The sequence below is a fragment of the Ochlerotatus camptorhynchus genome, unplaced genomic scaffold (assembly GCF_037179485.1).
Source record: "Ochlerotatus camptorhynchus isolate MF236.1 unplaced genomic scaffold, CSIRO-AGI_Acam_v1.1 ptg000549l, whole genome shotgun sequence".
NCBI lineage: Eukaryota > Metazoa > Arthropoda > Insecta > Diptera > Culicidae > Ochlerotatus > Ochlerotatus camptorhynchus.
Window position 1 is genome coordinate 70,913 of NW_027041032.1, and position 21,817 is coordinate 92,729.

Sequence of the window (21,817 nt, forward strand, 5' to 3'; positions counted from 1 at the left end):
ACACACGCCGACTGGAAGACCCAGCAGTGAAGAGATCGTTCGTCGAAGAACTCGAGGCTCGCGCAGCTAATATTCCGGAAGGTGGCAGCGTAGAAGAACAGTGGACGAGCATCAAGAATGCCTTTATTGAAACAAGCGAGAACAACCTGGGTGAGCTGCGCACTCAGAGGAAGGAGTGGATCACCGATGAAACCTGGAGGAAGATCGAGGAGCGGAGAGAAGCAAAAGCCGCGATAGAGCGAGCAAGGACCCGAGGAGCCAAGAACGAGGCCCGTCAGCGGTATTCGGCTCTAGAGAGGGAAGTTAAGCGTTCCTGTATACGGGACGAGCAAGCGTGGGTGGACTCCCTGGCTGATGCAGGGGAGAAAACCGAAGCAACTGGCGATATCCGCCTCCTCTATGATGTTTCACGACGCCTGAGCGGGGCAAGGATGAACCCAAGGATGCCTGTGAAAGACGCGACTGGACAGTTGCTCACCGACCCCACTGACCATCTGAAACGTTGGTTTGAGCACTTTGAACAACTGCTCGAAGTTTCAACCGTCAACCAACCATCATCAACGACGCATTATTCTTTAGCTGCAGAAATTACATTTCTCCTGACCAACACGGTTTTTATCCCAAGAGATCAGTTTCAACAAATCTAGCTCCGTTCATTTCTTTATGTCTTCGGAGTATGGAAACTGGAGCACAGGTGGACGTTGTATATACAGATCTTAAGGCTTTAAGGCTGCTTAGGCGAGAAAAACTCGGTGTATCCTCGGGTTTAACTCGTTGGTTCAAGTCCTATCTGACCAACCGGATCAGAGCAATCGAACTATTTTACAAACAGCTCCGGTGTTCCTCAAGGTAGCAACTTGGGACCATTGCTATTCTCGATTTTTGTGAATGAGGCTGGACTGATCCTCCCAACTGGTTGCCGATCGTTTTACGCGGATGATGTGAAGATCTATGTGATTGTTCGTAGCTTCGCCGATTGCTTGCGGCCTCAGCACCTAATCGATACGTTCGAAGAGTGGTGCTCAAGAAACTATCTCACGAAACTATCTCATTTCATCGCAAGCAGAAACCAGTGGCATTCAACTATACGATAAATCACCAACTTCTGCAACGTGTGGATAATGTTCGTGACCTAAGAATCACGCTGGACTGCGCCTTAACATTCAGGCTTCATTACAAGGGCATCGTTGCGAAAGCTAACAGGCAACTCGGATTCATTTTCAAGATCGCTGACGAGTTTCGCGATCCTGCTTGTCAAAAAGCTCTATACTCCTCTCTAGTGCGATCGATCTTGGAATTCAGCTCGGTAGTATGGTGCCCGTATCAAGCAGTTTGGATAGCGAGGATTGAATCTGTTCAAAGGAAATTTGTTCGGTATGCCTTTCGTCACCTTCCTTGGAATGACTCCTGGGTCTTGAAACACTAGAACATAGGCGGACGATTAGTCAGACCGTGTTCGCAGCGAAAGTACTTATTGGTGATATCGACTCTCCAGGAATCTTGGCTGAATTCGAAATCTACGCACCCGAACGAGTTCTTCGGTCGAGGAGTTTCCTGCATCTTGGACCTCGTGCTGCGAACTACAGCTTGCATGACCCAATACGGTTCATGTCTGGGCGTTTCAACGAATTTTACGAGTTTTTCGACTTTAACTGTGTAGCGGAGTCTCTGATAAGATCGTCAACCTCATCGAAGCGCACTACGAGGCTTTCTCATGCAGAGTGTTGCACAACGGAGATTTGTCTGACCCGATTCGGGTAATCGCGGGTGTGAGGCAAGGATGTATATTGTCACCGCCAAGGTTGCAAATACTCATTTCAGCTAAAATAATGTTTTTCGGAATAATAAAACCAAAAGATGGTATGATAGCATGTTTTACTTGTAACTTACAACTTACAAGAAGAGGTTACAGAGTATGCGTAGGAAACATAAAACCTGTAAATTTTGTTTTCTATGAGTCACAATCAGCGATTTTCTGATCGCTGAGTGAGTGAGTGAGTGAGTGAGTGAGTGAGTGAGTGAGTGAGTGAGTTTGTGAAAAATCGCTGATTGTGACTCTCATGAAGTGAAATAAACAGGTTTAATATGTCAAACACATTCTTTGCAACCTCTTCTTGTATCCTACCAATTCAAAATTTGAGCATGGCATCTAATTATTTCATAATTTAGAAAAACATTGTTTAAGCTGAAATGAGTATTTGCATCACCGCTACTGTTGATCACCGCTACTGTTTCTCATTGTAATCGACGAGATCATGGTTGGAGTCGTTGACCGTGTACGGAACCGTAAGTTGCTGTGGCAGCCTATTACTATGGAACAACTCAACGACTTCGATTTGGCTGATGATGTTGCGTTATTAGCACAACGGCGCTATGACATGCAGAGTAAGCTCGACGACCTTGTGGAACGCTCCTCTGAAGCAGGTCTAACCATCAACGTCAAAAAGACCAAATCGTTCGATGTCAACACGGAAAACCGTTCCAATTTTACGGTAGCTGGGCAGACAGTGGAGAAAGTCGAAAGCTTCCAATATCTTGGCAGCCAGATAGCGTCGGACGGCGGCACGGATTAAGAAGGCGAGGGCTGCTTTTGCCAGTTTGCGAAATGTGTGGAGAGCGAATCAGATCAGTCGACGCACCAAAATCCGAATTTTTAACTCAAACGTGAAGTATGTGCTGTTATACGCCAGTGAAACATGGTGTGTATCAGCGGAGAACACTCAGAAGCTGCAGGTGTTTATCAACCGATGCCTGCGGTACATAATTCGTGCCTGGTGGCCCCACTGGAATCCAGCAGGACATCGCAGCAGAGGCAGACCCAGAGGCTCGTGGCGGTGAAGCCTAAGCAGTGAAATTAAGAACGTTGACCGAAATTTGACTAGGGCACAGGTCAAGGCCAAAGCTAGTAATCGCCCAGGATGGAAATCTATCACAAAGGCCCTTTGCACCCCTGGAGGTGCGCAGGATCGTTAAGTTAAGAAATTCACATTTTATATCTATATTTTTATAGTTTTCAAATTTTGACATTTTTTTATGTTAAGACTCAAAAACTTTTACCACTCAAACTCAACAACTTCGTCGCAAATAGCCATGTCCCAGTTTTTTTTATTTCATCCCACTGTGTGATGCTGTGAACAAGCACGCTTTTCGGCAACCGGACAGGCGTGATGTTTCACAGCATCGCCACGCATTTGTCTGTGTTTCGACAGTTAATCGGTACTTTATAATTTTTCTTGTCCTGAAAATCGTCTTTTTGCCACACCGTTCTCTGCCAGATACAAGCCTTGCAGCACAAGCTTTCATGCTTTTCCTCCACCACGGGCTTGGATGTGTACAGGCTTACTACGGGCTCTATCTGAAAGTCCCAAAATATATCCAATGTTGAGCATTACCAGCACAGATACAAAAAAACAAACAACGCATATTTGTATGTGTTTGTGTCAAAAGGGAGACAATTGGAATGGGGGATGGGGGGACTCCCGAAATGTGAAAAACCCGTTGTTTTTGTTTTTGACTTGAGATGTATTGGTGTGAAAAGCATTTTTCATCCATTCCTTCCCTTCCTCAGAGTGATCGTTATGTATCAAAGTTTTCGCTCGCCCACGTGTTCGCTTTCGGTATGTAGGTACACCCAAATGATATGAAGGGTCTTTCATATATGTACGTACCTGTTGCATTTGGCATTGCGGAAGGAGGATAGCTGCTGCTGCTACTGCCGCCACCTTCCCCCGGACTGAGGTGTGGGTGTGGATGATGACGATGGTGATGGGGATGATTTGGACTACTGCCGGAATTATAGGATTGTGCCGAATAATCTGGACTATGCGTATATTCGTTCTGCTGCGGGCCAAATAGGGGACTTTCACCGGCAGCAGTGTTGCAACCGGGGCTGCTGCTACTGCCACTGCCCCCGTTCGGTGCATTATTGCCCGAGCTGGCACTCGTTGTGCTGCTGCCCGGATTGGAGTCTGCTGCCTTGTAGGGATTACCGGAGTAATTACTAAAGCCCGCCGCATACTGATGGTGATCTCTTTGATGGTAATAGGATTCTCGTTGGAATGGAAGCGGAAGCGATTGGTGCCGATTGAACATGTGCGGTCCATGGAAGCTTCCGGGTGGAGGACCGGAGAAGGGATGCGAAGACGGAGACGGTGATGACGGGTGGTAGTAATCGTTGTAGGCGAATTCTCGGTAGGTCGAATAGGAATTACCGTAATAGTTTCCGCCGTACCCATGTCCCGACCCGGCCGCTGGATGGTAACTGCCGTAGTATTTGTCGAAGCTGCCATCGTAATACCCACCCCGGTAATCGGCTCCGTAGCGTCCGGCTACCCCCGGGGGAAGCTGGTACGGTGACGCACTCCGTATCATACTGGGCGAGTACGGATAGCAAAAGTTATTATTTATGGAATGTCTATAATCCATGTAATTACTGCTGCAGCAATCCATGCTGCGCTGGAAATTCGCTCTGATTTACTCTACTTTTAACTCACAAAAGCCAATTTGGCCACTATTTTTAACACGCATGCGACGAGACTCCACACGGCACAAACAACTTGGTTGGCGGCGGGGAATTCGTTGACTTTGTTCTTCAACTCTACATTTCGGTACCATTTCCGCTCTAGGTTTTCCCAGCCACTTCTCACCACCACCACAAGGAGCTATTTATATATCCTTTATCGATTTTAAGGTTCTTTCTTCGGGTGCACTTCACTCTCCGGACACCGCCACCGCCGACCGGAGGGCGACCAGAGGGACAGATTTCCCGCCGCTTTGCTTCACGGAAAAGCACATAGCAAGCACATCACACACTTTGAACGTTCTTCGGATGACGACGCTCATTTTTCCTCGCTTATGCACTGACGGCACACGATGACCGGCTTGTGAAGGGTATGAATACTTGAGATATGCTAATTACTTTCCATTCATATCGAACGATGGGAGCGTTCGGATTTTCCGTCGTCGTCATTGATTTGTTTGTTCTGAAAGAAAAGAAGACAGTTGGTGTGAGAAGGAGAGCCAGATTGCGAGAGTGAGAGGCGAAGCAAACAGGTTGTGTTGTGAATGAATGTTGAATATGCCGGAGGGTAATGGTTTGGAATTATTTTTGGAATTTGCGGGTGAATTCCGTCCCGACGACGCCCACTAATTTGGGGGTGAATTGGAGTTGGAGGCTGAAGGGGTGAATGTTGTTGGAATGCTATTTGCCGGTCTGTTTGAATTGATATACCTGGGTGGTAGTTGATTTTCGACAAGGTGTGGAGTTGATTAATGGTTGGTCTTGGGAGAGGGGATGCGGCGAGGAATAGATATTGGATGCCACAGGAAATTGTTGGTTAATGGTCGAGATAATTCGGTACCGTAAAACGGAGTATCACTGATTAATTTTATTTGGATTTCTTGAATTTTTTAAAAATTATTTTGAAATACTTATAGCATTTTAGGTATTGACGTTAATACTTTTGCCTAGATATCAAAGATGTTGATTTTTGATTTTGTAATCAAATAAACATTTGAAAGTCTGAGCCACCTGTAGTTTTTTTTTTCGTTAGAATAATTCCTTTTATTTAGAGAAACCCAACTACTTTCATCTCCACTATATATTTTCGATAAAACAAACGGTAAGTCAAAATAACGTTATAAAAAATGATACAGGCTCTAATGTTGGCCTATGGATCTAAGATTGGGCCCATCGCTAAAAATCTTATATTTATCAATTGTATCTAGATGAACGCGTCATTGAGACGGTACTAATGGATATTTTTGGTCGCTGTTGAAAATTAAGTCGATTGCTGAATTTATGTATGGGTCCAAATCAGGGGCATTTAGGCCGACATTAAATCCATTTCCCCTAGCATATTAATTTCTTCATCCAAACCTTAAACGAATTACCACGGTATTTGAACTTATTTTCAACTTATGGTTTTAAAGAAAACATCAGTAGCATTCTCTCTCTAGAGATGAACTAGCCTAAGGCTAAAAATCTCTTAAATTAAGAAAAAAAAAAAGTAGCATTCTACTAAGCGCAACCCACGTTTTACCTATATTTTTCGAACGGATATGGTCCAATAATGGAATGATTCTACTATAGATGCCTCCTAAATTTATTTACCTTACGTTCCGTTATTTATTTTGTAACGATAACTTTACAACCCAATAGCATTTAATAAACATTTCGCCTTTAATTATACTTATTAGACTGCACCCGGCTTAAGCTACTCGATACCCTACCAACACAGTACCATCCCAAACTGCTCGAATTGATCTTCCAGTGTATAGGCGATCGAAAGAAAAGTTTTTATTTAATTTTCCCACGACGCAATAAAATGAATTTGCCTCACTCAAACGCTATTACGTTTTGTCTTTGGGTTTAATTTAAACGACGCAAATAAATTTGATTGGTTAATCCAAGGTCATGGGACTTGAAAGGATTAACCCAGAACACTTTCAAATCACTTTTGTTGGAGTGCTTAGATTGTTCGGTTCGATTTTTATAAAGCGGAATAAGTTTTGAAATAGTAAAGAAAAGTTTGAATTGGTTTAGTGGTGAATTTTTGGAAAAGCCTAGAACAAAGTGAGTTTGAAACATTGAAAAAGCATTTGAACTAAAAATGTATTAGATTATGTATTATAGTTTACTTTAGTGAATTGTATAAGCTGAACCTAAAACAAATAGTGAACATTGGTAGTATTTAGAACCAGATAAAAAAAAATAAGTCGATAATTTTTCTATTGTGCAATTTGTAAGACCCTTTAACGTGGGAGTTTGGTTGGGATCGAGAATCCCCTATTTCGAGAGCGAATAAGGCTAATAGGGGTCGTGGATAAAGCAGGTGGTAGACTATACCCGTGAACGAGACCGAACAAAACGTTACCCTGCACTCCCATAATACGGAGACGCATTTACACCACCCACCGCATCCTTCGGAAAATATTAGTACCAAACCGCCGGCAGATTCTAACCTCTCGTCGTCAAGTTCGAGAGAAGGTGAGTCATCAGGCGTTACGCACGCGAGGGTTCTCGCTTAGCCTGGACAACCATCCGTAGCAGCCACTCCGAGAGGAGCCACTCCGACAGCACCAGCACGGCCGATGAATGGTAAAGGGTTATGAAAACAGGTCAGTGATCACTGCTGACTTCCCGTAGGCTGCGGTTGAAAATAGACGTTTAATTTTTTTCTGCATGTTTTTTTCTCCTCTAACTTAACGTTTTCCAATTTACTGCTTTTAGTAGTGTGTTGCACCTGAGTTCCAAATTGTGCACGAAGTTTGGAGTTGGAGTTGTCGAGGTCAAGAACAAGGGAATTTCAATAAATTCCCGTTTGCTGGCCGAGCAGAAAGGGCTACTGCAAATTGGCTACCGTGGCAGATGGACAAGTTTTCAAAGGAGATCACGCAAGCTACAAACAAGCAGTACACTGCAGTGCTCATGAGCGAATTTCTCGCTTCTGAATCGCCACTAAAATTGAATTTCAAGAATGGTCAATCAACGAACGTTGAAACTTTATCAGAAGTGAAGTAGGGATATTTCACATACATTCTAAAAGAGTCTGGACCAGTTCATGTTGATCCCCGTGGACCGTCTACGGCTGGTACTATTACGTCAAGAAGAAGGATGATTTGAGGACAGCATATGAAAATACTACGGGGCAGCTTGTTGCAGGTCCACTTCGGTAAGATCTTTCTTTTTTATCTATTTATATTTCATATCCGGTAGTGTTTAAAGTACGTCATTATCCGCATTAGTTTACCAAAACGATCCTTGCTGCAAAACTTTCCATACATCCAACATTCCAGTGATTTCTTGTGGAAGCGCAGAGAACTTCTTGGTTTCCTTCACAGCGAGAATCACGTCAACACATTCCTTCCCATTCCCTATTTGACCTGCATTCGGACAAGGGTGGCGCTGGTATTGCTAAATAATAGATCTCCAGTTTTTATACATTGAGGATGCATGTTAGTCATAAACATCATCTGTTGGTTCTCTGTGTAATTATAGCTGATAACAGAGCAGCAACCGTGGGCGGTCAATCATGCTTATGCTCATATTCATGCTCATGCAAGGATCTGGAGATGTCGACTCTGTATGTATACGAAATTTATAAGAACAATAGTGTTACCTAGCGAGAGAACTCCGAACAAAACTATCCACCATTCAAAAGGTCTTAACCATCTGAACAACAATGCAGAAAACAGCAACTTTGCATGTAGCCAAGGGGTGGTCACTCTACACACTTAAAGGCTGAACACAATGATAGCGGCGTAGTGGTAATCGTAAATTTTTCAATACACTGAAATTCGTTTGACAACCCACAATAAGCGCGTTGCGGCAAAAGCGGCATTGTACTAAAACGCTTTTTTCCTCAACATTTTGGAAAAACGCGGTGCGGTTGAGTGGCAGCCTGAGTAGTGCTCAAAATTTTCAGTAGTATTTTTTTTGTAATTTTGAGTTAACCAGAACCTTCAAGACGTGAACCAAATAATCATCCAAGGTCGTAGTATGTAATCAGAACCATGCATCCGGACATATTTCGGGTACCTCCGAGGAACTGGTCAGATTCAACTTAAACCAACACCCACATGCGACACATCAAATTACATGATAATTCAAAAATAGGATCATTGGTGGCCATATTAAGTACTGAAGACCACGTTGGCCAGATCCGAACATGTTCCGGATACCCCCGGAGAAGTGAAACTTGAACCTACATCCTCATGTGACATACCAAACTATATTAGAATATAAAATAAGAACATTTGTGACCATATTAAGTACTCAAGACCACACTGGCCATACATGTTCCGGGTGCTCCCGGAAGTTTAAAAAATTTCCCGAAATTTTCCTGAGGCTAATGGAACTTCTCTGGAGTTCTCGGAACTTCCCTGAAATTCTCTTTCGAACTACCCTGAAGTTTATTTATTTATTTATTTATTTATTTATTTAATTGATTCCATCAACAGGCTTCAATAAGCCCCAATGATGTTAAGTAATACAAAAAAAAAAACATGATTGTCTGTGCTTAAAACTTAAACATTACACTGCTATTCACGGTTACCTGTGCCCGAAAATATCGAGGTGAAACTACGGTGAAGCGTCTGACATGGTACGTGAAAATCGAACACTGAGGCAACTCTGTTGAAAACTCGCTGCAGTCCGTTTATTGCTCCATTCATTCCGTAGTTCGTGCGACGAAAGGGAAGTCTCCGCATAAGACTGTTTCTTAGTGCACGTGGTCGTACATTCAAATCGATTTTTTCGAGGATAGTAGGACAATCGATTCTTCCTTGCAATGTATCGGCAATAAGTAAAGCCCTTGCAGCGTCTCTTCGGGTCGAAAGAGTTTCCAAACCGATCAGCTGACATCGGCTTTCATAGCTAGGCAAACGGAAAGGATCTCTCCAAGGCAATCGCCGAAGGGCGAAGCGTAAGAATCGGTGCTGGACTGATTCGACTCTTTCAACACCATTGTTGTAGCTTGGATTCCAAACTGCTGAGCAATATTCAAGGACTGATCGGACCAGTGAGGAGTACAATGACTTCAGGCAATAAATATCAGTAAAGTTTTTGGTTATTCTAAAGATAAAGCCTAGTGTTCTGGAAGCTTTATCAACGACATACGAAATATGCTGCTTATATGTGAGTTGCGAATCCAAAATGACTCCCAAATCCTTCACGTGGCTCACTCGTTCAATTGCTGAACCCAAAAGCATGAAGCTGGCGTTGAAGAAAGTGACAGTCGGCAATGGAACGAATCCGAAGGTAGATTTTTAGATCGTCAGCATACGATAGTCAAGGTCCGTCAAGCACATAATTCACATCGTTGAAGTAGAGCAGGAAGATCAAAGGTCCAAGGTGGCTACCCTGGGGTATCCCCGATGTAGCAGGATAAGTATCAGATCGGTAATCGCCTATGGCAACCATCAGTTGGCGACCGGTTACATACGATCGAAACCATTGTAATAGGTTACCATTGATCCCAAGTCTGTCTAGTTTAGCAATAGCAATAGCATGGTTTAGCTCATCGAACGCTGCTGACAGATCGGTATAAATCACATCCGTTTGAGCTCGGTCAACCATGCTATCAGTTACATAAGATGTGAGGCATAGCAGATTGGTGGTGGTGGAACGACCTGACATGAAGCCATGCTGATCATCACTCAAAACATGCTTGCAGTGAGAAAGTAGCGGTTCCATTATGACTAGTTCAAAAAGCTTCGATACGGTGCTCAGTGAGGTAATTCCACGATAGTTGTTGACATCTCGTTTGTTTCCTTTTTTGTGAACAGGAAAAATGTGAGCAAACTTCCAGCAAGAAGGAAAAATACCACAGCGAAGCGATAATTGGAACACGTGACAGAGCGGAGTCAATAGACTATCGATATTCTTCTTGAGAAAAACGGACGGGATTCCATCGGGTCCAGGGTTGCAAGAAGATTTCAGCTTGGAAGCAGCTCTTAAAATAGTCATATCGTTGATGTCGATGCCATTTAATGTATCGCCGTGCATTGGAACGTTGCTTGCTGCGAGGTTAACATATTCGTCAGATAGGCTCTCGTCAGTGAAAACATCGGCAAATTTGAGAGAGAAGAGTCGGCAAATCTCCTGATTTGTGGATCCCACTTCGCCATTGAACACCATGGACGATGGAAGACCGGATTCCTTTCGCTGCTCGTTTACATAGTTCCAAAAGGATTTCGGATGTGATCTCATCCTGCGCTGAATTCCCTGCTGATATCGCGAATAGCTTTGGCGACTGATCCGTTTGAATTGATAGTTTAGTCGAACATAATAGCATTTTAATTGGAACGTACGGTACTTGGTGTATTTGCGTAGTGCAGCTCTTTTAGTAGATTTCAGTCTACGGAGCTCCTTAGTCTGCCATGGATGATGAGCTGTTTTCTGGTGACTTATCTTCGGGACATGTCTGTCGATAGTATACGCCAAAATGTGTGAAAACGTTCTTGCGGCTACCTCAACATCGTGATGATCGAGGATGTTTTCCCAGTCCAAGCTGGAGAGCAAGTCTGAGATGCTGCGGTAATCTGCTTTTCGAAAATCGTAGGAAACAGCAACGGGCGTTTCGTCGAAATCGTGAAGTAACTTGCTCTCCACAGTCACAATCAAAGGAAGGTGATGTGGAGTTGGTTTCACTAGTGGAGCGGGTGCACAGGAGATGAATGGAGCGACATCCTGAGAACTGACGAAACAAAGGTCCAAGCTGCGGTTGTTCTCGTTGACTACATGATTGATTTGCGATAACGTAGACGTACTGTAGCTATCAAGAAGCATAGTGGCTCCACAATGGAACACTGATCGTTCTGGATCCAGATACAGAAAACCGCCATGGGATGGTTGCCACGAGATACCAGGTAAATTGTAGTCTCCCAAGACAATAACCTCGTCAATAGCAGTTGCGCTTTCCAAGACAGCTTGAATTGAACGACAATGGGCGTCGATGAAATCTATATCTCGAGCTCGGTTTGGAGGTATGTAGACCACACATACAAACAACGTGCGATCCGCTAGGTCCATTGCTGCCCAGACCTGCTCTACGCTGTTCCACAGATCATTTTCAATTGCTCTGGCTTTCAATTCAGAACCGACAGCCAAGAGGACACCACCTCCCGTTGATTTTCGGCTGTTGCGGGGGTTACGATCACAACGGAAAACCTCGTATTCAGATCCAAACACTTGATTGGAGATCGTGCGGGAGTCGAGCCAAGTCTCTGTGAGAGCAATAATATTATAGCATCGGTCAGATACGGATATACGATAGTCTTCAACGTTCGAGTTCATCCCGCCTACGTTCTGATAGTAAATAGTGACGTCCTGGTTAGTACTAGCAACACGTTGAGAATCTGTGTACACCTCGCCTGAGAGGGAACTTTTGGGCATCCTAATTTCACTTCTGATAACAGCATTAGGGCAGCTTCGATGATCAAAGGCAGCAGAAGGTGGGGCTGCATCGGAGAATCCAGTGGTGCAACCCGCACTTCGAGTGTTAGAGAGTACCGATACAGTGCTGAAATTCGGAATGGCGTCAGGCGGTGAATGTTCAGAGTTATTATTGTACTTGCCTGGCATAGCAGGCTGGAAGACCCCCGAACCCCTACTAACAACAGGACCAGGACGACTGTGAAGAACGCTGGCTGGTACTGGCAGGACCGTGTTAGAGGGACTAGGGGCTTCCAAAATGCTATTTTCAGTGCGTCCTGGTTCCAAAGGTTGATGTCCTCAGAACTACTGTGAAGATCTCCTCAGAACTACTTTGAAACTCTCCTTATAAATACTCTGAAGTTCTCATTAGAACTATTCCTTTGAAATTCTCCTTAGAACTACTTTGAAGATCTCCTCAGAACTACTTTAAAGTTCTCGTCAGAAATACTTCGAATTTCTCCTCAGAACTATTCTGAAGTTCTCCTCAGAATTAATTTGAACTTCTCCTCTGAACAACTCTGAAACTCTCTTCATAATTCCTTTGAAATTCTCCTCAGAACTACTCTGAAGTTCTCCTCAGAACTAAGTTCTCGGCAGAACTACTCTGAAGTTCTCCCTCTAGATCTTCGATGAAGTTTTCAACATTTTTCTGAAATGCACGAAGTTGTCCAAATATTCTCTTGGAGATTTTTAAGCTTTCCTTAAGGGACTTTCCTAAAGATCTTTACTCCCCCAGAGTTGTCTGGACTTTCCTAAGCTTCACAGAACTTTCCTTAAGCCCACGCAGTTTTCCTGATATTCATAACTCTTCTCCGAAGCTCTTGATATTTCCCCACGGTTCAAGGTACTTCTTCAAAGTGCTCCCAAATTTTGTTTTAAGTTAATGCAAATTCAGAGACGATCACTGTACTTCGGAGAATTTCAAAGCCTCTTGGATATTTTTACAAGATTTCAGATTGATTAATTATTCAGAAGACCTTCTACTGATCTTTGAGAGATTATTCAAATAACAAATAACTCAAAACTGCAATCAAAATAATCCCGTTTACGTGGTTTGTTTGCGTACAGCATTCAACGGAACAGGAAAAATAAATAGATTTTGAGGGCATGCATTGTGGGTAGGAATGCGGCAACGTGGCAGCAGTACAGCGGTTAGCACGATTTTAGTACATTGCGTGTTTGCCGTTGTGCCGCTATGTCGCTATGCTGCTGTCATTGTGTTCAGCCCTTTATTTTGCTCCAATTTTTTTCTCAGTGTGCATCAAGTATGCCGCAGCTGTGCCGGCAGTGCCGAGTGTCATCAGCAGCGTTGCTAGATGTACCGATTTTTGAACTTGATACCAGTATACAGATAAGGATTCTAAGAATACTGATTTATGGGATTTTATATAGATTTATTTAAATATTCAAAATGATTAAGGCTTGCCCGTGCTGAGCTGTCAGAGAAAGCTATTGTGAGCGACTTTAAACTGTTTGAATATCTCAAATTCTTTGAGTCTGCTCAAAACAAATATTCATCTATATCAATGTCTTATGCTTGATATTCTTTCGACTAATGTTTACATTTCCTCGCCGTTTTTGGCTACCCAATAATCGAGAAACAGCTGATGGCTCATCTCGGGAATTCGTGGGAATCAGGAAATACTTTTGTTCAGTGAACAAAGAGGTTCATCAAAACGTTCATTTTTTCACTTCCTGAAGTTGGAAGTTTCTACATATTCCGCAGAACTTCAGGGATGCTTCAAAAGTTTTATTGCGGTTCCACTAGCTTCAGAAAAACTGAAGGCATTTTAAGAAGCTATGGGTAAGTTTAAATATCTGTAAAGTTACTTCTGTTAAAATTCGAGAGCCCGGAAACTTCAGGGAAATTAAATGGTTTTCAGGACAGGTCAATTTGTTTTAAGAGCATTGAGAGAACATCAGAACAGAACAATTAATGTCAAGAGAGTTTCTGAATTTTTAAAGGAGTTCGGGAAAATTTGGAGATTTTCCGAAAACTTCAGCAAAGTTCATAAGAGAGGGTCATGAAATTTTTGGAAACGTGAGGGAAGGAACATTAGTAATTTGTAAGGAAAGGTCCGTGATTTATGATGGCAGTTTCGAGAACTTTAAAAAATAGAAAATTCTGATTTCAAGAAAATTCTGAGAGCACTATAAGATGTTCTGAAATCTACAAGAAGGTCTAGAGATCTTCAAAGAAGATAAAAGATTTTCCGGTAGTTTCCCAGTACTTGATGAATGATCAGAGAACTTCAAAACAGCCCCATTCACTTCAAGAAAATTGCAGGAACCTTCAAGGAGTTCCGAGGAAGCATGGCATATTCCAAAGTGCATTTCCGAAATGTTCCGAAAACTTCAGCGATATTGAAGGGTCTTCAGGGATGTTTTATGAATATAAGGAAAATTACTGGATAAAGAACTTCAGGGAATGTTGTTCTAACATTCCCAAGAAATCTCTTTCTTCCGGATTTTTTTTTCCGAACTACTACTTGAAGTTTTTTTCGACTGTTCCGTATGCCGTCTGGCTTCCGACTTTCTACACAAGTTTTTTCCAATCTGCCTTAGGTTGTTTCTTCCAGCGCCTCCAGAAAGTTTCCTCCGTATTCTCCAGGAAGTTCAATTAAACTTCTCCCGAATGTGTTTAGGAAATTCTCCCAGAAGTTTTTTTCATCTTCTTTTGGAAATTTCTCCATAGGTTTTTTCCAACTTCTATTGGAAGGTTTTTCTGAGCTTCTTCTGACTTCCCCTGGAATTGGCTATTCCGAAAGTTCTTTATTGTTTATTGTTCCCGATTTTCAATTCTTTTCCGAAAGTTTTTTTTTTTCAAATTTTCACCTGAACTTTCTCAATATTTGTTTTGGATGGCATCCGGGACGATTTTCAGACTGTTCTTAGAACTTTCTTCAAACTTCCTTAAGAAGAGCTTCTTAATTATTTCTCTGGAAGTTTTTTCGGCTTCCAGCACAAGATAATTCAAATTTTCCCGGAAATTATTTCTGACTTCTCATAGAAAGCAATTTTTCTGTTATTAGTCCAAAAGTGTTAATTTTCTCCTACAAGAACGGCACAAATATAAAATTAATTAAAATTGTAAATATCGATATACCGATTTTTTTTTAAACATTTCATTCCGATAAGCTAGGAAATAATCTGGCAACGCTGGTCATTAGACTGAATTTTTTGTTTGTATGATGATGGTATGTTTGGCAACCCGGTTAAATTGACAGTTCACATGTTTTGTTTTGAAGAAACAAAACAACAAGCAGTGGAATCCTATCCCAGATCCTAACTGCCGTGATTCTCGGTTCGTTGCTATCGGAAATGGACTACACTGAACCTAAAAAGCAACGGCCTCGGCCACCGAATCGAAGTTTCGAGTGAGAACGTTCTCTGGAGGAGGCACTTCCAATTTCCGACAGGACAATAATTTCTACTGGATTGGAGTATGATGAGGACTCGGATGAACCACTGGTGACGGTTGTAAGCGTGCATCATCAGAGGAAACTTGACGAGATGATCTTCAGATTCTGATGAACTCAATCAAAGATGCGTCGCCAGCATTCTAGTGGGAGTTTCAATCGGAATCAGACTTCCCTGGCGGAGGTGGGGTCTAATATGTACACACGGTCAGACAGTTCAACGATCGGACAAATGGAGAAAAGTATGTTGTCTCTGGCGAAAAGCAGTGCCGGCCAGAGAACGAACACCTGTAGAAGCTGGGGCGCTGGCCATGGTAGAAAATCAAACACCGGTGAAGATTCTACTTCCGAACATGATCCGAGTGATCATCGAAGGCGAATTCATCGCTGTCAGCTACGATGAAGAACGAATCATGGAACTGAATGTCGGTTGACGGATCAACGAAGTGGTGAAGCGTTACGGAATTAAACATAGTAAACGACCACTGATAAAACTTCTACGGTCAGATGGTGGCCTTTGCAGGGACACCGATCCCCTTACGACCTTCTGTGCCGCTCGGATTCCATAATCAATTCGTACCTAATAGAGTTCGAAAAGCTGCGTTCGGATCAGTTCTACGAGGAATATTGCAAACATCGCGATGTTGAAATGCTTACCGAACTGCTCCAATTGCTGAGCACCATAGAAAACACCGGTCACCTTACACTTCACGGGGACTTCTTCTCCGCCAAGCCTATAAATATTATATTTCAAGCGCTGGGTTACCAGGGTCGTGTCTAAGAGCTAAACCTATCCTTTAACCAACTCACCGATGTCAACTTTCAGGAGCTCACCTTCAAGCCCAACAACTAACCAATCAACATCTTACAATTCCACTTAACCTCCTTCGGCTGTGATTTCAGCTCCGTCACGAATCTCCCCGCCCCAAATCGATCTACCAACTCTCTCCCCACTAACCAAATCACTAATCACATTCCGAATCGGCACTATGAGCAGTAGCAGTCGCTTCATGGTCATCTTTTCAATCAGCTTCCGGAACGATGCGACCCTCTTCCCAACTTCGATCAAACTGTTCTGACACACCAAAGCCTTCCGCACCAGATCCTTGAACAGTTCGATCGTGTTGAGTGAAAGTTCTCCGATCTCGAAGTCTTCCGGTAGTGACTCCAGCACCATCCGGAAGAATTCCAGTACCACCCCAAGATTACAGATGTACTTGGCAACTGTCATCGCCTTGATGAACTCGCTCATCCCGCAAGCATACCGCGGTGACTTTTGACCGGTTTTTAGCTAATTTTTTGAAAATATGTCCGGAAATTCCCGGTTGAAGTTGTGAAACCATACATTGGATTGTGTCAACAACAATGATTAAAATTTTGACACATGTACAGATCAGGCGCAGATATAGTACAGTGTTGAGCTTATTATTATTATTATTATTATAGTCCATCTGACTTGATAGTCTCAATGAAACACTTAAATCTAAATGTAGTCACTCATTAAAAATTAAAAATTGGCCAACAGCAAACGATGACATCGAGGCATTGATGTCAAAGTCAAATAGGTCAGAGGCTTCGTTGAATTGATGAATCATGGCGACAAAGGAACTGTTTGCAGCATAGTTGGTTGCATGTACTACTTCATGTAGCAAGGTTCTCGGACGGAGTGTTCGGGCAGGAGCATACAGATTAATTTTGGCCAGTAACTCAGGAACATCATATTCTGCGAGTAAAACTTTAGCAACGAAGACGACCTGCGATATGTTTCGTCGCTTAGCAAGAGTATCCAAACCCAGTAAACGACAGCGGTCAGCATACGGTGGTAAATTCAGCGGGTCACTCCATGGAAGATAGCGCAGTGCGTATCTGACGAATTTGCGTTGAACAGCTTCGAATCGTCCACTCCATACAGCTTGGTAGGGATTCCAGACTACACTCGCGAATTCCAGTAGTGAGCGTACCAATGAACAGTAAAGGGCTTTAAAACACAGAGGATCACGAAATTCCTTAGATATCTTGAACATGAATCCAAGCTGTCGATTAGCTTTGTCGATCGTGGTTGAGAAGTGGCGAGTGTATGTGAGCTTTTCATCCAACATGACACCGAGGTCTTTAACGTGATCAACACGTTGAACTGCAGTTCCAGCATCGTTATAATCAAACAAAATGGCAGTCCTAGTTCGACGGAAACTAATTACGCAGCACCTTGAGACGCACAGGACCATAAAATTACGTTCACACCAATCATTAAAGATTTCAAGAAGGTTTTGTAGTTCTAAACAGTCGGCATAGCCTCGAACGACTAGATAAATCTTCAAGTCATCGGCAAAAAACAATTTACCTCCTCGTAGTAGAATAAACGTTATATCGTTCAAAAATAAAGAGAAGAGCATTGGTCCCAAAGTGCTACCCTGTGGAACTCCTGATCTGTTCGAGAAACAGTACGATGAGTAGTTTCCAATGCATACAGTAACTTCACGTTGCACGAGGTACGATCTAAGCCAGCTGCAGAAGGAAACAGAACATCCAATTTTTTCAAGCTTTGCTAGCAGAACGTCGTGCACAACTCTATCAAACGCAGCTTTAAGATCAGTGTAGATGGCATCCACTTGAAGTTTCTTGCATACATTTTCCATACAGAACGACGTAAAGCTGACGAGATTAGTTTCCACGGAGCGGCCAGGAAAGAAACCATGTTGACATGTACTTATGTAATGCTTGCAGGAAGCAAACAATCTCTCATTTATCAGCGACTCAAACACCTTAGATTCAACCCCAAGCGAGGTAATCCCACGGTAGTTTTCCACATTGCGTTTTTCTCCTTTCTTGAAAACAGGGAACATAGTAGACCGTTTCCATAGTGCGGGAAATTTCTGTTGACGAAGTGACAGGTTGAAGAGCAAGGACAACGGAGCAGCTAAGATATCGGAGCATTTTTTTTAGGACTGCAGATGGAATAACACTCGGACCTGGTGAAAATGATGATTTGGTTTTACTCATCACAGAGAGAACCATTTGTATATCTACGGCAAAAACATCCATGTTTACGACGTCGGTTGGCACATCACGGACAGCTCGCTCAATTTCTGCTTGCGATGGGGAGTCATTCGAGAAGACGCTTAAGAAGTGCCTAGCAAATAGGGTGCATTTGTCCTCAGTTGTCAATGCTACGTCATTGCCGAGAAACATTTTTGACGGCAGTCCAGTTTCCTTCCTCTTAGTATTCACAAACGACCAGAATCCCTTGGGGTGGCATTGCAGATTATGTTGAGTACGAATTACATACCTCTTGTAAAGAAGCTTGTTGTAGTGGCGATAATCATTGCTGGCAATTGAAAAATTTCGCTTGGTAAGGGTACATCTTCGATGAGTGAGAGCACGGATAGCTCTAGATCGCACTCGTTTCAGGTTGCGGAGAGTAGCGTTAGACCAAGGCGGTTTTCTTGGAGGTTGGCACTTCGGTACTGAAGCACAAACACAGTCGCGCAAAAGGCTATTATAGCGAGCGGCTGCTGTATCGATATCAAGGTCATTCAACACGTTCCAGTTGATCCGGGACAAGGAACGTCTCAGCAAACGGAAATTGGTCTTCCGGAAATTGAGCCGAGTGGCAGTCATGGTTTCATCAAAACGAATTTGAGATCCGTTCGCGATAGATATATCCAAAGCAGGGTGGAAATTGTCAAGAGGAACGATGACATCAGGCGCTTCAACGACGACACAGTCCAGAAGTGCACTTTCGCTAACAAAAACCAAGTCAAGAAAACGAGACTGGAAATTGGGAACAAGGTTTATCTGGCTCAGTCCGTGAAAAGCCATGCCGTCAACAAGCAAGCGGCTGGCAGGAGTAGTTGAAGATGCAATCGGATCTGGAAACGCATAACCCTGGCCTGAGGGTGACCAGCTAAGCCCAGGCTGATTAAAATCACCAAGCAGAAGAAGCACATCCGTTATATCAGCCATGGACGATGCAAATTCTGTAGCATCCAGATGAAGCTACATTGTGGTGCAGTCATGTCGACGTTCAGGGGGAATATACACCGCTCCAATGAGGATGTCCCGCGAAGTGAGGCTGACCTTAACCCAAACCGCTTCAATTGTAGTAAATAGTTCGTTGGAGATTACGCAGGAGGCGAATTCGTTGGAAACAGCGATGAGCACACCACCACCGCGAGTACGAATGCTGTTGGATGAATTACGGTCTAATCTGTAGACAGTAAAAGAGTCACCACCAGTGTTGCCAGTAACATTAAATATCATGAAAATGTCTAACCATGGGTACCAATGAAAGTGCGCAGGTGTGCCTGTATTTTTGGCACACTGTGCGTATGTATGTAGCAAAGATCTCAAGATGTCGACCCACCGTTTACTTTTAATAGCTAGTGCAAATGTTCACCATAATTATTTCCTATGTCATAATTAACAGTAGGCAATACGTTTTTTGTCTTCATGTACCAATGTACATTCTTGGAAAAATCTTCATGAAAACAGCAAAAACAGCAAAAACAGCATTGAGGTACATGTTTTGAAAATTTATTAAGCATCCTCTTGGATCCCCCTATGAATTGTATATGAAACAGTAGGGTATAAGTTGCTGAATGAAATGACGTTGTCATTAGCTGCTAATACCTGCTAACTTGCAAAGTACACCCCCTTAAAGATAGTGTAAAGAAATTGTAAAAACTGGCGTAAATCCTTTCAACAAATAGATAGCGATTTGATGTCTTGTGCAAAAATGTGGATTTTCTAAGCACTTACAACTTTGTAAAATATTTAAAAAACGAGAAAATTCAAAGAAAACAGTTATGGTGAAAAAACGTTTTTTTTTAAGGGGGTACTAACGTTTGTAGTCCATTTTCACCCTATAACTTCGTCCACTTGAGAGATAGAAAGTTTAAACTTTAAACAAAGTTTCTTAAAAAGACTTCATCTTCAATGTTTCCAATGTTCATCAAATTTAACAAGACATAAAAAAGTTATTTTTTTTTTATCTTAGTGTATACCCTCCTTAATCAAAAATGTTCACATTTTAAATAAAGTACTTGAAAAATAAAGAAACATTCTAGAAGACATCAAAAAGCTACACTAAATAGTTTCATCGGAAATAGCCATGTCCCACTTTTTTTGATTTCGTCCCACTGTGCGACGCCAGTGAGGCAGCTCTCACGCCTGGACCCTACATATCGACCCACCAACTCATGGAGCGGGGAAAAACGGCTTTACTTCCCTTCTAAAGGAAGGTGTAATTAGAGATTTTATGCCTCAGAAAATCCCGGTGGCGCCGGTTGGAATTGAACCCGGGCCTTTTGGGGTGAGACGTAGTCACGCTTACCACCAGTAAGTGTTTATGGATAGAGAATTTTACTTAATGAATTTGTTTGTTTAGAAGCTCTTAATATGTTCTATATAAATTGAATGCAATTCTATGCCCATGGACTGTAATTTTTCATGTACTATCATATGTACACTATCTTGCTGCACACTTAGAAATTTTTACAGAAATCTGTAAAATTTTACCGATATCTCAACAGCTGTGAATTTTTCACAGATATCTTTAAATAATTACAAAAAATCTTTTTTGTTTACCGAACGTTCAGCTGTTAAGATTTCGGTAAAATTTTACAGAAATCTGTAAAATAATCTTAGTGTGTATGTAGGACGTGACTTTTGACCGATTCACGAAGCACAGAATACTCACATTAATTAAAAAAGGGTTCTCAACTTGCCCATTCTTCACACCCGATTAAATATGAACACGTTTCGAAAAAGGATTAAAACATCCACACTTCAGTCTTAATCCCCCTTTTCAGCGGCGAACGTGAAAAGGATAACTCTGTTCCCTGGTCCATCATCTCCAGCCGTCAGCACAAAGCTGGTTCGCAGTCAGTGTACATAAAGGTGGGTCCTCCTCTAGAGGTAGCCCATTTTCGGTGGATGCTCATTAAAGGAGTAACGAAACATCCATTTTTAATTATGCTTCTACAAGAGCATCTCGCTGTCGCATTTGAGTGAAACGTGCACTCAAGCTCCCATGGTTGTGAGACACAAAGAATAGCCAGCACGGCGAATGGAAGTTGGGGCTTTCTCAAGGTGGGATTTTCCACCCACATCTGTTCCTACGCATATTATACAGTCTCAATGAGGAGTTGGCGGTAAGTCTTTCAATCAGAAAAAGCTTTGGACCTTTGCGATATTATGTACTTGGACCTAGGTACCAACTCAGCACACGTGCATACATAGACAGTCTGCGGCATATTCACCATGGCAGTAAAGTTACTGTGGCAGACCATTTTTTATGCGCAGCCACGTGCACTTTGGGAGAATTTCCGCTCACTTTTATGTGTGAGTGGGTGTCTGAGGCTGCTGCTGGCTGGCTGGGTCTGTTTGGGGGAGTTTGTTGTACATACCTTCATATAACTAGATGGAAGGTACGTATGCAGCAGCTAAATATGATGTATGC

The 21,817-nt window shown here is 42.7% G+C and overlaps 1 protein-coding gene across 1 annotated transcript in view; it reads right to left on the reverse strand.

Annotated features, from left to right (window-relative positions):
• Window positions 1–21,817, reverse strand: part of LOC135713234 (nuclear transcription factor Y subunit gamma-like) — a 58,062-nt gene that overhangs the window by 23,268 nt on the left and 12,977 nt on the right. Inside the window, exon 2 of the mRNA XM_065236338.1 lies at window positions 3,669–4,982. Coding sequence (XP_065092410.1) covers window positions 3,669–4,449 — 781 coding nt within the window. The 5' untranslated portion in view covers window positions 4,450–4,982. The remainder of the gene's footprint in view (window positions 1–3,668; window positions 4,983–21,817) is intronic.